General features: G+C 57.0%; 1 protein-coding gene across 4 annotated transcripts in view; it reads left to right on the forward strand.

Moving 5' to 3' along the window:
* The window catches only part of LOC132389326 (apolipoprotein E-like), a 49,450-nt gene extending 36,319 nt beyond the window's left edge, over nt 1–13,131 (forward strand). For all 4 annotated transcript variants that reach the window (XM_059961843.1, XM_059961846.1, XM_059961845.1 and 1 more), the window contains exons 3-4: nt 11,420–11,561; nt 12,174–13,131. In XM_059961843.1, coding sequence (XP_059817826.1) covers nt 11,420–11,561; nt 12,174–12,795 — 764 coding nt within the window. In that variant the 3' untranslated portion in view covers nt 12,796–13,131. The remainder of the gene's footprint in view (nt 1–11,419; nt 11,562–12,173) is intronic.
* Nucleotides 13,132–13,692: the final 561 nt, after the last annotated feature.

The raw sequence follows: 13,692 nt of genomic DNA on the forward strand, positions 1-13,692 counted from the left end.
TTCCGTGTAACAGAGCGAACCTCAGCAGCCTTCCGTCCTCCCTTCCGTGTAACAGAGCGATCCTCAACAGCCCTCCGATCTCCCTTCCGTGTAACAGAGCGAACCTCAACAGCCTTCCGTCCTCCCTTCCGTGTAACAGAGCGAATCTCAGCAGCCTTCCGTCCTCCCTTCCATGTAATAGAGCGATCCTCAACAGCCTTCCGTCCTACCTTCCGTGTAACAGAGCGATCCTCAACAGCCCTCCGTCCTCCCTTCCGTGTAACAGGGCGATCCTCAGCAACCTTCCGTCCTCCCTTCCGTGTAACAGAGCGATCCTCAACAGCCCTCCGACCTCCCTTCCGTGTAAAGGGCGATCCTCAGCAACCTTCCGTCCTCCCTTCCGTGTAACAGAGCGATCCTCAACAGCCCTCCGTCCTCCCTTCCGTGTCATAGAGCGAACCTCAACAGCCCTCCGACCTCCCTTCCGTGTAATAGAGCGATCCTCAACAGCCTTCCGTCCTCCCTTCCGTGTAACAGAGCGATCCTCAACAGCCCTCCCTCCTCCCTTCCGTGTCATAGAGCGAACCTCAACAGCCCTCCGACCTCCCTTCCGTGTAATAGAGCGATCCTCAACAGCCTTCCGTCCTCCCTTCCGTGTAACAGAGCGATCCTCAACAGCCTTCCGTCCTCCCTTCCGTGTAATAGAGCGATCCTCAACAGCCTTCCGTCCTCCCTTCCGTGTAACAGAACGATCCTCAGCAGCCTTCCGTCCTCCGTTCCATGTAACAGGGCGATCCTCAACAGCCTTCCCCCTTCCGTGTAATAGAGCGACCCTCAACAGCCTTCCGTCCTCCCTTCCGTGTAACAGAACGATCCTCAACAGCCTTCCGTCCTCCCTTCCGTACAATACAGCGATCCTCAACAGCCTTCCGTCCTCCCTTCCGTACAATACAGCGATCCTCAACAGCCTTCCGTCCTCCCTTCCGTGTAACAGAGCGATCCTCAACAGCCTCCCGTCCTCCCTTCCGTGTAATACAGCGATCCTCAACAGCCTTCCGTCCTCCCTTCCGTGTAACAGGGCGAACCTCAGCAGCCTTCCGTCCTCCCTTCCATGTAATAGAGCGATCCTCAACAGCCTTCCGTCCTCCCTTCCGTGTAACAGGGCGATCCTCAACAGCCTTCCGTCCTCCCTTCCGTGTAACAGGGCGAACCTCAACAGCCTTCCGTCCTCCCTTCCGTGTAACAGAGCGATCCTCAGCAGCCTTCCGTCCTCCCTTCCGTGTAACAGAGGGATCCTCAACAGCCTTCCGTCCTCCCTTCCGTGTAACAGAGCGATCCTCAACAGCCTTCCGACCTCCCTTCCATGTAATAGAGCGATCCTCAACAGCCTTCCGTCCTCCCTTCCATGTAACAGGGCGATCCTCAACAGCCTTCCGTCCTCCCTTCCGTGTAACAGGGCGAACCTGAACAGCCTTCCGTCCTCCCTTCCGTGTAACAGAGCGATCCTCAGCAGCCTTCCGTCCTCCCTTCCGTGTAACAGAGGGATCCTCAACAGCCTTCCGTCCTCCCATCCGTGTAACAGAGCGATCCTCAACAGCCTTCTGTCCTCCCTTCCGTGTAACAGAGCGAACCTCAGCAGCCTTCCGTCCTCCCTTCCGTGTAACAGAACGATTCTCAACAGCCTTCCGTCCTCCCTTCCGTGTAACAGAACGATCCTCAACAGCCTTCCGTCCTCCCTTCCGTGTAACAGAACGATTCTCAACAGCCTTCCGTCCTCCCTTCCGTGTAACAGGGCGAACCTCAGCAGCCTTCCGTCCTCCCTTCCATGTAATAGAGCGATCCTCAACAGCCTTCCGTCCTACCTTCCGTGTAACAGAGCGATCCTCAACAGCCTTCCGTCCTCCCTTCCGTGTAATAGAGCGATCCTCAACAGCCTTCCGTCCTCCCTTCCGTGTAACAGGGCGATCCTCAACAGCCTTCCGTCCTCCCTTCCGTGTAACAGAGCGATCCTCAACAGCCTTCCGTCCTCCCTTCCGTGTAATAGAGCGATCCTCAACAGCCCTCCGTCCTCCCTTCTGTGTAACAGAGCGATCCTCAACAGCCTTCCGTCCTCCCTTCCGTGTAACAGGGCGATCCTCAACAGCCTTCCGTCCTCCCTTCCGTGTAACAGAGCGATCCTCAACAGCCTTCCGTCCTCCCTTCCGTGTAACAGGGCGATCCTCAACAGCCCTCCGACCTCCCATCCGTGTAATAGAGCGATCCTCAACAGCCTTCCGTCCTCCCTTCCGTGTAACAGAGCGATCCTCAACAGCCTTCCGTCCTCCCTTCCGTGTAATAGAGCGATCCTCAACAGCCTTCCGTCCTCCCTTCCGTGTAACAGAACGATCCTCAGCAGCCTTCCGTCCTCCCTTCCATGTAACAGGGCGAACCTCAACAGCCTTCCGTCCTCCCTTCCGTGTAATAGAACGATCCTCAGCAGCCTTCCGTCCTCCGTTCCATGTAACAGGGCGATCCTCAACAGCCTTCCCCCTTCCGTGTAATAGAGCGACCCTCAACAGCCTTCCGTCCTCCCTTCCGTGTAACAGAACGATCCTCAACAGCCTTCCGTCCTCCCTTCCGTACAATACAGCGATCCTCAACAGCCTTCCGTCCTCCCTTCCGTACAATACAGCGATCCTCAACAGCCTTCCGTCCTCCCTTCCGTGTAACAGAGCGATCCTCAACAGCCTCCCGTCCTCCCTTCCGTGTAATACAGCGATCCTCAACAGCCTTCCGTCCTCCCTTCCGTGTAACAGGGCGAACCTCAGCAGCCTTCCGTCCTCCCTTCCATGTAATAGAGCGATCCTCAACAGCCTTCCGTCCTCCCTTCCGTGTAACAGGGCGATCCTCAACAGCCTTCCGTCCTCCCTTCCGTGTAACAGGGCGAACCTCAACAGCCTTCCGTCCTCCCTTCCGTGTAACAGAGCGATCCTCAGCAGCCTTCCGTCCTCCCTTCCGTGTAACAGAGGGACCCTCAACAGCCTTCCGTCCTCCCTTCCGTGTAACAGAGCGATCCTCAACAGCCTTCCGTCCTCCCTTCCGTGTAACAGGGCGAACCTCAGCAGCCTTCCGTCCTCCCTTCCATGTAATAGAGCGATCCTCAACAGCCTTCCGTCCTCCCTTCCGTGTAACAGGGCGATCCTCAACAGCCTTCCGTCCTCCCTTCCGTGTAACAGAGCGAACCTCAGCAGCCTTCCGTCCTCCCTTCCGTGTAACAGGGCGATCCTCAGCAACCTTCCGTCCTCCCTTCCCTGTAACAGAGCGATCCTCAACAGCCTTCCGTCCTCCCTTCCGTGTAACAGAGCGATCCTCAGCAGCCTTCCGTCCTCCCTTCCGTGTAACAGAGCGATCCTCAACAGCCTTCCGTCCTCCCTTCCGTGTAATAGAGCGATCCTCAACAGCCTTCCGTCCTCCCTTCCGTGTAACAGAGCGATCCTCAGCAGCCTTCCGTCCTCCCTTCCGTGTAACAGAGGGATCCTCAACAGCCTTCCGTCCTCCCATCCGTGTAACAGAGCGATCCTCAACAGCCTTCTGTCCTCCCTTCCGTGTAACAGAGCGAACCTCAGCAGCCTTCCGTCCTCCCTTCCGTGTAACAGAACGATTCTCAACAGCCTTCCGTCCTCCCTTCCGTGTAACAGAACGATCCTCAACAGCCTTCCGTCCTCCCTTCCGTGTAACAGGGCGAACCTCAGCAGCCTTCCGTCCTCCCTTCCATGTAATAGAGCGATCCTCAACAGCCTTCCGTCCTACCTTCCGTGTAACAGAGCGATCCTCAACAGCCTTCCGTCCTCCCTTCCGTGTAATAGAGCGATCCTCAACAGCCTTCCGTCCTCCCTTCCGTGTAACAGGGCGATCCTCAACAGCCTTCCGTCCTCCCTTCCGTGTAACAGAGCGATCCTCAACAGCCTTCCGTCCTCCCTTCCGTGTAATAGAGCGATCCTCAACAGCCTTCCGTCCTCCCTTCCGTGTAACAGAGCGATCCTCAACAGCCTTCCGTCCTCCCTTCCGTGTAACAGAGCGATCCTCAACAGCCCTCCGTCCTCCCTTCCGTGTCATAGAGCGAACCTCAACAGCCCTCCGACCTCCCTTCCGTGTAATAGAGCGATCCTCAACAGCCTTCCGTCCTACCTTCCGTGTAACAGAGCGATCCTCAACAGCCTTCCGTCCTCCCTTCCGTGTAACAGGGCGATCCTCAACAGCCTTCCCTCCTCCCTTCCGTGTAACAGAGCGATCCTCAGCAGCCTTCCGTCCTCCCTTCTGTGTAACAGAACGATCCTCAGCAGCCTTCCGTCCTCCCTTCCATGTAACAGGGCGAACCTCAACATCCTTCCGTCCTCCCTTCCGTGTAATAGAGCGATCCTCAACAGCCTTCCGTCCTCCCTTCCGTGTAATAGAGCGATCCTCAACAGCCTTCCGTCCTCCCTTCCGTGTAACAGGGCGAACCTCAGCAGCCTTCCGTCCTCCCTTCCGTGTAATAGAGCGATCCTCAACAGCCTTCCGTCCTCCCTTCCGTGTAACAGGGCGATCCTCAGCAACCTTCCGTCCTCCCTTCCGTGTAACAGAGCGAACCTCAGCAGCCTTCCGTCCTCCCTTCCGTGTAACAGGGCGATCCTCAGCAACCTTCCGTCCTCCCTTCCCTGTAACAGAGCGATCCTCAACAGCCCTCCGACCTCCCTTCCGTGTAACAGAGCGAACCTCAACAGCCTTCCGTCCTCCCTTCCGTGTAACAGAGCGATCCTCAACAACCTTCCGTCCTCCCTTCCGTGTAACAGAGCGAACCTCAGCAGCCTTCCGTCCTCCCTTCCGTGTAACAGAGCGATCCTCAACAGCCCTCCGATCTCCCTTCCGTGTAACAGAGCGAACCTCAACAGCCTTCCGTCCTCCCTTCCGTGTAACAGAGCGAATCTCAGCAGCCTTCCGTCCTCCCTTCCATGTAATAGAGCGATCCTCAACAGCCTTCCGTCCTACCTTCCGTGTAACAGAGCGATCCTCAACAGCCCTCCGTCCTCCCTTCCGTGTAACAGGGCGATCCTCAGCAACCTTCCGTCCTCCCTTCCGTGTAACAGAGCGATCCTCAACAGCCCTCCGACCTCCCTTCCGTGTAAAGGGCGATCCTCAGCAACCTTCCGTCCTCCCTTCCGTGTAACAGAGCGATCCTCAACAGCCCTCCGTCCTCCCTTCCGTGTCATAGAGCGAACCTCAACAGCCCTCCGACCTCCCTTCCGTGTAATAGAGCGATCCTCAACAGCCTTCCGTCCTCCCTTCCGTGTAACAGAGCGATCCTCAACAGCCCTCCCTCCTCCCTTCCGTGTCATAGAGCGAACCTCAACAGCCCTCCGACCTCCCTTCCGTGTAATAGAGCGATCCTCAACAGCCTTCCGTCCTCCCTTCCGTGTAACAGAGCGATCCTCAACAGCCTTCCGTCCTCCCTTCCGTGTAACAGGGCGATCCTCAACAGCCTTCCGTCCTCCCTTCCGTGTAATAGAGCGATCCTCAACAGCCCTCCGTCCTCCCTTCTGTGTAACAGAGCGATCCTCAACAGCCTTCCGTCCTCCCTTCCGTGTAACAGGGCGATCCTCAACAGCCTTCCGTCCTCCCTTCCGTGTAACAGAGCGATCCTCAACAGCCTTCCGTCCTCCCTTCCGTGTAACAGGGCGATCCTCAACAGCCCTCCGACCTCCCATCCGTGTAATAGAGCGATCCTCAACAGCCTTCCGTCCTCCCTTCCGTGTAACAGAGCGATCCTCAACAGCCTTCCGTCCTCCCTTCCGTGTAATAGAGCGATCCTCAACAGCCTTCCGTCCTCCCTTCCGTGTAACAGAACGATCCTCAGCAGCCTTCCGTCCTCCCTTCCATGTAACAGGGCGAACCTCAACAGCCTTCCGTCCTCCCTTCCGTGTAATAGAACGATCCTCAGCAGCCTTCCGTCCTCCGTTCCATGTAACAGGGCGATCCTCAACAGCCTTCCCCCTTCCGTGTAATAGAGCGACCCTCAACAGCCTTCCGTCCTCCCTTCCGTGTAACAGAACGATCCTCAACAGCCTTCCGTCCTCCCTTCCGTACAATACAGCGATCCTCAACAGCCTTCCGTCCTCCCTTCCGTACAATACAGCGATCCTCAACAGCCTTCCGTCCTCCCTTCCGTGTAACAGAGCGATCCTCAACAGCCTCCCGTCCTCCCTTCCGTGAAATACAGCGATCCTCAACAGCCTTCCGTCCTCCCTTCCGTGTAACAGGGCGAACCTCAGCAGCCTTCCGTCCTCCCTTCCATGTAATAGAGCGATCCTCAACAGCCTTCCGTCCTCCCTTCCGTGTAACAGGGCGATCCTCAACAGCCTTCCGTCCTCCCTTCCGTGTAACAGGGCGAACCTCAACAGCCTTCCGTCCTCCCTTCCGTGTAACAGAGCGATCCTCAGCAGCCTTCCGTCCTCCCTTCCGTGTAACAGAGGGATCCTCAACAGCCTTCCGTCCTCCCTTCCGTGTAACAGAGCGATCCTCAACAGCCTTCCGTCCTCCCTTCCGTGTAACAGGGCGATCCTCAACAGCCTTCCGTCCTCCCTTCCGTGTAACAGGGCGATCCTCAGCAGCCTTCCGTCCTCCCTTCCGTGTAACAGAGGGATCCTCAACAGCCTTCCGTCCTCCCATCCGTGTAACAGAGCGATCCTCAACAGCCTTCTGTCCTCCCTTCCGTGTAACAGAGCGAACCTCAGCAGCCTTCCGTCCTCCCTTCCGTGTAACAGAACGATTCTCAACAGCCTTCCGTCCTCCCTTCCGTGTAACAGAACGATCCTCAACAGCCTTCCGTCCTCCCTTCCGTGTAACAGGGCGAACCTCAGCAGCCTTCCGTCCTCCCTTCCATGTAATAGAGCGATCCTCAACAGCCTTCCGTCCTACCTTCCGTGTAACAGAGCGATCCTCAACAGCCTTCCGTCCTCCCTTCCGTGTAATAGAGCGATCCTCAACAGCCTTCCGTCCTCCCTTCCGTGTAACAGGGCGATCCTCAACAGCCTTCCGTCCTCCCTTCCGTGTAACAGAGCGATCCTCAACAGCCTTCCGTCGTCCCTTCCGTGTAATAGAGCGATCGTCAACAGCCTTCCGTCCTCCCTTCCGTGTAACAGAGCGATCGTCAACAGCCTTCCGTCCTCCCTTCCGTGTAATAGAGCGATCCTCAACAGCCTTCCGTCCTCCCTTCCGTGTAACAGGGCGAACCTCAGCAGCCTTCCGTCTCCCTTCCGTGTAACAGGGCGAACCTCAGCAGCCTTCCGTCCTCCCTTCCGTGTAACAGGGCGATCCTCAGCAGCCCTCCGTCCTCCCTTCCGTGTAACAGAGCGATCCTCAACAGCCTTCCGTCCTCCCTTCCGTGTAACAGGGCGAACCTCAGCAGCCTTCCGTCCTCCCTTCCGTGTAATAGAGCGATCCTCAACATCCTTCCGTCCTCCCTTCTGTGTAATAGAGCGAACCTCAGCAGCCTTCCGTCCTCCCTTCCGTGTAATAGAGCGATCCTCAACAGCCCTCCGTCCTCCCTTCCGTGTAACAGGGCGATCCTCAACAGCCTTCCGTCCTCCCTTCCGTGTAACAGAGCGATCCTCAACAGCCTTCCGTCCTCCCTTCCGTGTAACAGGGCGATCCTCAACAGCCTTCCGTCCTCCCTTCCGTGTAACAGGGCGATCCTCAACAGCCTTCCGTCCTCCCTTCCGTGTAACAGGGCGATCCTCAACAGCCTTCCGTCCTCCCTTCCGTGTAACAGAGCGATCCTCAGCAGCCTTCCGTCCTCCCTTCCGTGTAACAGAGGGATCCTTAACAGCCTTCCGTCCTCCCTTCCGTGTAATAGAGCGATCCTCAACATCCTTCCGTCCTCCCTTCCATGTAACAGAGGGATCCTCAACAGCCTTCCGTCCTCCCATCCGTGTAACAGAGCGATCCTCAACAGCCTTCTGTCCTCCCTTCCGTGTAACAGAGCGAACCTCAGCAGCCTTCCGTCCTCCCTTCCGTGTAACAGAACGATTCTCAACAGCCTTCCGTCCTCCCTTCCGTGTAACAGAACGATCCTCAACAGCCTTCCGTCCTCCCTTCCGTGTAACAGGGCGAACCTCAGCAGCCTTCCGTCCTCCCTTCCATGTAATAGAGCGATCCTCAACAGCCTTCCGTCCTACCTTCCGTGTAACAGAGCGATCCTCAACAGCCTTCCGTCCTCCCTTCCGTGTAATAGAGCGATCCTCAACAGCCTTCCGTCCTCCCTTCCGTGTAACAGGGCGATCCTCAACAGCCTTCCGTCCTCCCTTCCGTGTAACAGAGCGATCCTCAACAGCCTTCCGTCCTCCCTTCCGTGTAATAGAGCGATCCTCAACAGCCTTCCGTCCTCCCTTCCGTGTAACAGAGCGATCCTCAACAGCCTTCCGTCGTCCCTTCCGTGTAATAGAGCGATCGTCAACAGCCTTCCGTCCTCCCTTCCGTGTAATAGAGCGATCCTCAACAGCCTTCCGTCCTCCCTTCCGTGTAACAGGGCGAACCTCAGCAGCCTTCCGTCCTCCCTTCCGTGTAACAGGGCGATCCTCAGCAGCCCTCCGTCCTCCCTTCCGTGTAACAGGGCGATCCTCAGCAGCCCTCCGTCCTCCCTTCCGTGTAACAGAGCGATCCTCAACAGCCTTCCGTCCTCCCTTCCGTGTAACAGGGCGAACCTCAGCAGCCTTCCGTCCTCCCTTCCGTGTAATAGAGCGATCCTCAACATCCTTCCGTCCTCCCTTCTGTGTAATAGAGCGAACCTCAGCAGCCTTCCGTCCTCCCTTCCGTGTAATATAGCGATCCTCAACAGCCCTCCGTCCTCCCTTCCGTGTAACAGGGCGATCCTCAACAGCCTTCCGTCCTCCCTTCCGTGTAACAGAGCGATCCTCAACAGCCTTCCGTCCTCCCTTCCGTGTAACAGGGCGATCCTCAACAGCCTTCCGTCCTCCCTTCCGTGTAACAGGGCGATCCTCAACAGCCTTCCGTCCTCCCTTCCGTGTAACAGGGCGATCCTCAACAGCCTTCCGTCCTCCCTTCCGTGTAACAGAGCGATCCTCAGCAGCCTTCCGTCCTCCCTTCCGTGTAACAGAGGGATCCTTAACAGCCTTCCGTCCTCCCTTCCGTGTAATAGAGCGATCCTCAGCAGCCTTCCGTCCTCCCTTCCGTGTAATAGAGCGATCCTCAACAGCCTTCCGTCCTCCCTTCTGTGTAATAGAGCGATCCTCAACAGCCTTCCGTCCTCCCTTCCGTGTAACAGGGCGATCCTCAACAGCCTTCCGTCCTCCCTTCCGTGTAACAGGGCGAACCTCAGCAGCCTTCCGTCCTCCCTTCCGTGTAACAGAGGGATCCTTAACAGCCTTCCGTCCTCCCTTCCGTGTAACAGAACGATCCTCAGCAGCCTTCCGTCCTCCCTTCCATGTAATAGAGCGATCCTCAACAGCCCTCCGTCCTCCCTTCCATGTAATAGAGCGATCCTCAACAGCCCTCCGTCCTCCCTTCCATGTAATAGAGCGATCCTCAACAGCCCTCCGTCCTCCCTTCCGTGTAATAGAGCGATCCTCAACAGCCCTCCGTCCTCCCTTCCGTGTAACAGGGCGATCCTCAGCAGCCTTCCGTCGTCCCTTCCGTGTAACAGGGCGATCCTCAACAGCCTTCCGTCCTACCTTCCGTGTAACAGAGCGATCCTCAACAGCCCTCCGTCCTCCCTTCCGTGTAACAGGGCGATCCTCAGCAACCTTCCGTCCTCCCTTCCGTGTAACAGAGCGATCCTCAACAGCCCTCCGACCTCCCTTCCGTGTAACAGGGCGATCCTCAGCAACCTTCCGTCCTCCCTTCCGTGTAACAGAGCGATCCTCAACAGCCCTCCGACCTCCCTTCCGTGTAACAGGGCGATCCTCAGCAACCTTCCGTCCTCCCTTCCGTGTAACAGAGCGATCCTCAACAGCCCTCCGTCCTCCCTTCCGTGTCATAGAGCGAACCTCAACAGCCCTCCGACCTCCCTTCCGTGTAATAGAGCGATCCTCAACAGCCTTCCGTCCTCCCTTCCGTGTAACAGAGCGACCCTCAACAGCCTTCCGTCCTCCCTTCCGTGTAATAGAGCGATCCTCAACAGCCTTCTGTCCTCCCTTCCGTGTAACAGATCGATCCTCAGCAGCCCTCCGTCCTCCCTTCCGTGTAATAGAGCGATCCTCAACAGCCTTCTGTCCTCCCTTCCGTGTAACAGAGCGATCCTCAGCAGCCCTCCGTCCTCCCTTCCGTGTAATAGAGCGATCCTCAACAGCCTTCCGTCCTCCCTTCCGTGTAACAGAACGATCCTCAGCAGCCTTCCGTCCTCCCTTCCGTGTAACAGGGCGAACCTCAACAGCCTTCCGTCCTCCCGTCTGTGTAATACAGCGATCCTCAACAGCCTTCCGTCCTCCCTTCCGTGTAACAGAACGATCCTCAACAGCCTTCCGTCCTCCCTTCCGTGTAACAGGGCGATCCTCAGCAGCCTTCCGTCCTCCCTTCCGTGTAATAGAGCGATCCTCAACAGCCTTCCGTCCTCCCTTCCGTGTAACAGAGCGATCCTCAACAGCCTTCCGTCCTCCCTTCCATGTAATAGAGCGATCCTCAACAGCCCTCCGTCCTCCCTTCCATGTAATAGAACGATCCTCAACAGCCTTCCGTCCTCCGTTCCGTGTAACAGAGCGATCCTCAACAGCCTTCCATCCTCCCTTCCTGTACAATGCAGCACTGTCGAACTATTAATGGCTCCTGCTGTCTTGTGTTAAATACTGAGAATTGACTCCTGCTGCACACTGCCATATTTTGCTGAGGTTGCTAATGGGGCTGTCAAGTTCCTGCCCAGCACTGTGACCGCTAGCATGGAGCAAATTTCAAGACAAGTTTTTGTTTTATCTTGATCTCTCATGGAGTTCCTGGTGACCTCACATGGAACCCCGTGATTCTTCTGAACCCGGCTGAGAAATCCTACCGTGCACCCATCACTGTCTCCCCTTCTGTAAACCCCTCCATTCCTCCCCATCTCTGTGATTCCAACATCCCTCTCTGTGCCCGTGACTCCCTGAACCCCTTCCCGTCTCTGTGACCCCATCCATCCTTCCTTCTCTGACACCTCCAAGAAAACGCACTATGTTCCCTCGCACTCATCCATTCCACTGGAGGAGTGGCCTCCAGCTCTCCCCCTCACTATGCCCACAGGCTCTGATGCTTGGGGAGTTATTGTGGGGGCAGTCCCCCCATGTTGGGGGACAGCAGGTAAGATTTGGGGTGACTCCAGCCCTAACATCAGCATAGTAAGCACGCCGCACTGTACTGTACACTTTTTAGAAAGGCTTAACCATGTCTCTTTCCATCTATCCCCCTCCCTTCCAAACCCCTTACCTCCCCCAACTCACAGCCTCCAGCGCTTCCCAGGAACCACCCTCCGAACTGCAGACTAAATGGGAGGAGGTTGTGGAGAAGGTGTGGAGCCTCGCCAGTCAAGTCTACCATTCGACTGAGGCGATCCTGTCCGACACTCAGCTCGAGAGTCAGTTCCGGTGAGAGTGCAGCCTGGTGGGAGGGCTGGTGAGGAGGGAGTACGATGGGAGTGGCGGTGAGGACAGGACACTGGGTGAGGGATGGTGAGGAGGGAGTATGATGGGAGTGGCGGTGAGGACAGGACACTGGGTGAGGGATGGTGAGGAGGGAGTATGATGGGAGTGGCGGTGAGGATGGGGCACTGGGGGAGGGATGGTGAGGAGGGTCACTGTGGGAGGGATGGTGAGGAGGGTCACTGGGGGAGGGATGGTGAGGAGGGTCACTGGGGGAGGGATGGTGAGGTGGGTCACTGGGGGAGGGATGGTGAGGAGGGTCACTGGGGGAGGGATGGTGAGGAGGGTCACTGGGGGAGGGATGGTGAGGTGGGTCACTGGGGGAGGGATGGTGAGAAGGGGCGATGAGGGAACACTGAGGGGCGGCACGGTAAAGTGGGAGTGCTGTGCTTCTTTTCTCTTCATCTAACGTACTGCGTCTCCTTCACCCACCCCCTCGCCCTCCCTTCCTCTCTGCCCTTCATCCCCTTCCCCATCTCTCTCTACCCCAACCTGGCCCTCCCTCACCCTTTCCCCCACCTCTCTACGATCCTCATGCTCTCCTCTTCGCCACTGTAGGGAGCTGATCACGGAGACCCTCACCCAGCTGAACGCCAGCGTTGAGGACCTGCGCTCCCGCCTGGGGCCCAAATCGGAGGAGTTCCGCTTGGACATGGAGCGGCTGCAGGAACGCCTGGAGAGGGACCTGAGCGCACTGCAGAGCAAGGTCCAGGTGTACCAGCACGAGGGTCAGCTCCTGGCCGAGCAGGGTCTCAGTGACACCCGCCGCATGCTGGGCATCTACCTGCGCAAGTACCGCAAGCGGCTGACCCGCGAACAGGACGAGATCCACCGCAAGTTCCAGGAGTACCAGGAGCTCCTGGAGAGCCAGGGCCAGCGGGTGGCCGATGGGTTGCACCAGGCGCTGGAGCCCGTGGCCACAGAAACTGCCAACCTGCTGCAGGAGAAGCTGGAGTCCCTGCGGCAGGGCTTCCAGGAGAAGCTGGCAGAGGTACAACGGCAGGCGCAGAGCCTGCAGGAGCAGGCTGGCCAGGATGCTCAGAGCCTGCGCAGCACCCTGGAGGAAGGAATGGCCTCTCTCCGCAGCTGGTTCCAGACCGAGGCTGAAAACCTGACCAGCCGCTTCCAGGGTCTGTTTGATGGTCTAAGGGAGCAGCCAGCTGAGGAGGAGGTCAACTGAAGGCCAGACTGGGTCTGGTGCCCACCCTCATCGTTACCACCTTCCCCAGGTCTCTGCAACAGCCCTTCCTGAGCCTCCCATCCCCTCTGTCCCTCCCTATGTGGTCTCACTTCCCCCTCTGGGTTTTTTCCCCCTCCATCTCAGCCTCACCCTAATTTTCAACCCCCCCCACTTCTCCAGCCCCCTTCAACCTCTGCTGCAATGACAATGACTTCTGTCGATTCCTCCCCTCTCTGACCTGGATGCCTCGGATTGGATGGAGTGAACTCGGTCGGGGTGCTTGTTATCCCCACTAACTGCCTCACTGACTAACAAATAAATATTCATTCAACTCTGCTGTGTTTGCCTTTTGTATCAAAACTGGCTCGGTGTGGTGGGAGGGGAATGGTAGTAGGCAGGATGGGGGCGGAGGGTGCATAGGTGGGGAAGAGCCTGCTTGAGCCTAACCCGTGCATAAGACTCTGTGGAGTTGTCTCTGCTCCCTTCCCTCCCAATTACTTCCCGTCTAAGCAGCTGCCACTCTGGGAGGGGGCGGTGAAGTGGGAGCACTATGAAGAAGTGGTGAGGAGCAAGCTGGGGAGGTTTTGTGAAGACCAAGCACTGTGTGGGGGCTATGAGGAGGCAGAGTCAGCTTTAATATCACTGACATTTGTAGTGAAATTTGTTGTCTTTGTGGCAGCACTAAAATGCAATACTTACTAATAGTATGTGAATTATATGTTTATATTCAGAGTTAGTTTATTGTCATTTAGAAACCACAAATGCAATGCAGTTAAAATGAGACAACGTTCCTCCAGAATGATATCACAAAAGCATGACAAAATAGACTACACCAGAAAATCCACATAATGTTTGGCAATCCCAAATCCAGAATCCGGAGAGGCTGCTGTATATTAA

The sequence above is a fragment of the Hypanus sabinus genome, unplaced genomic scaffold (genome assembly GCF_030144855.1).
Source record: "Hypanus sabinus isolate sHypSab1 unplaced genomic scaffold, sHypSab1.hap1 scaffold_531, whole genome shotgun sequence".
In the NCBI taxonomy this organism is placed as follows: domain Eukaryota; kingdom Metazoa; phylum Chordata; class Chondrichthyes; order Myliobatiformes; family Dasyatidae; genus Hypanus; species Hypanus sabinus.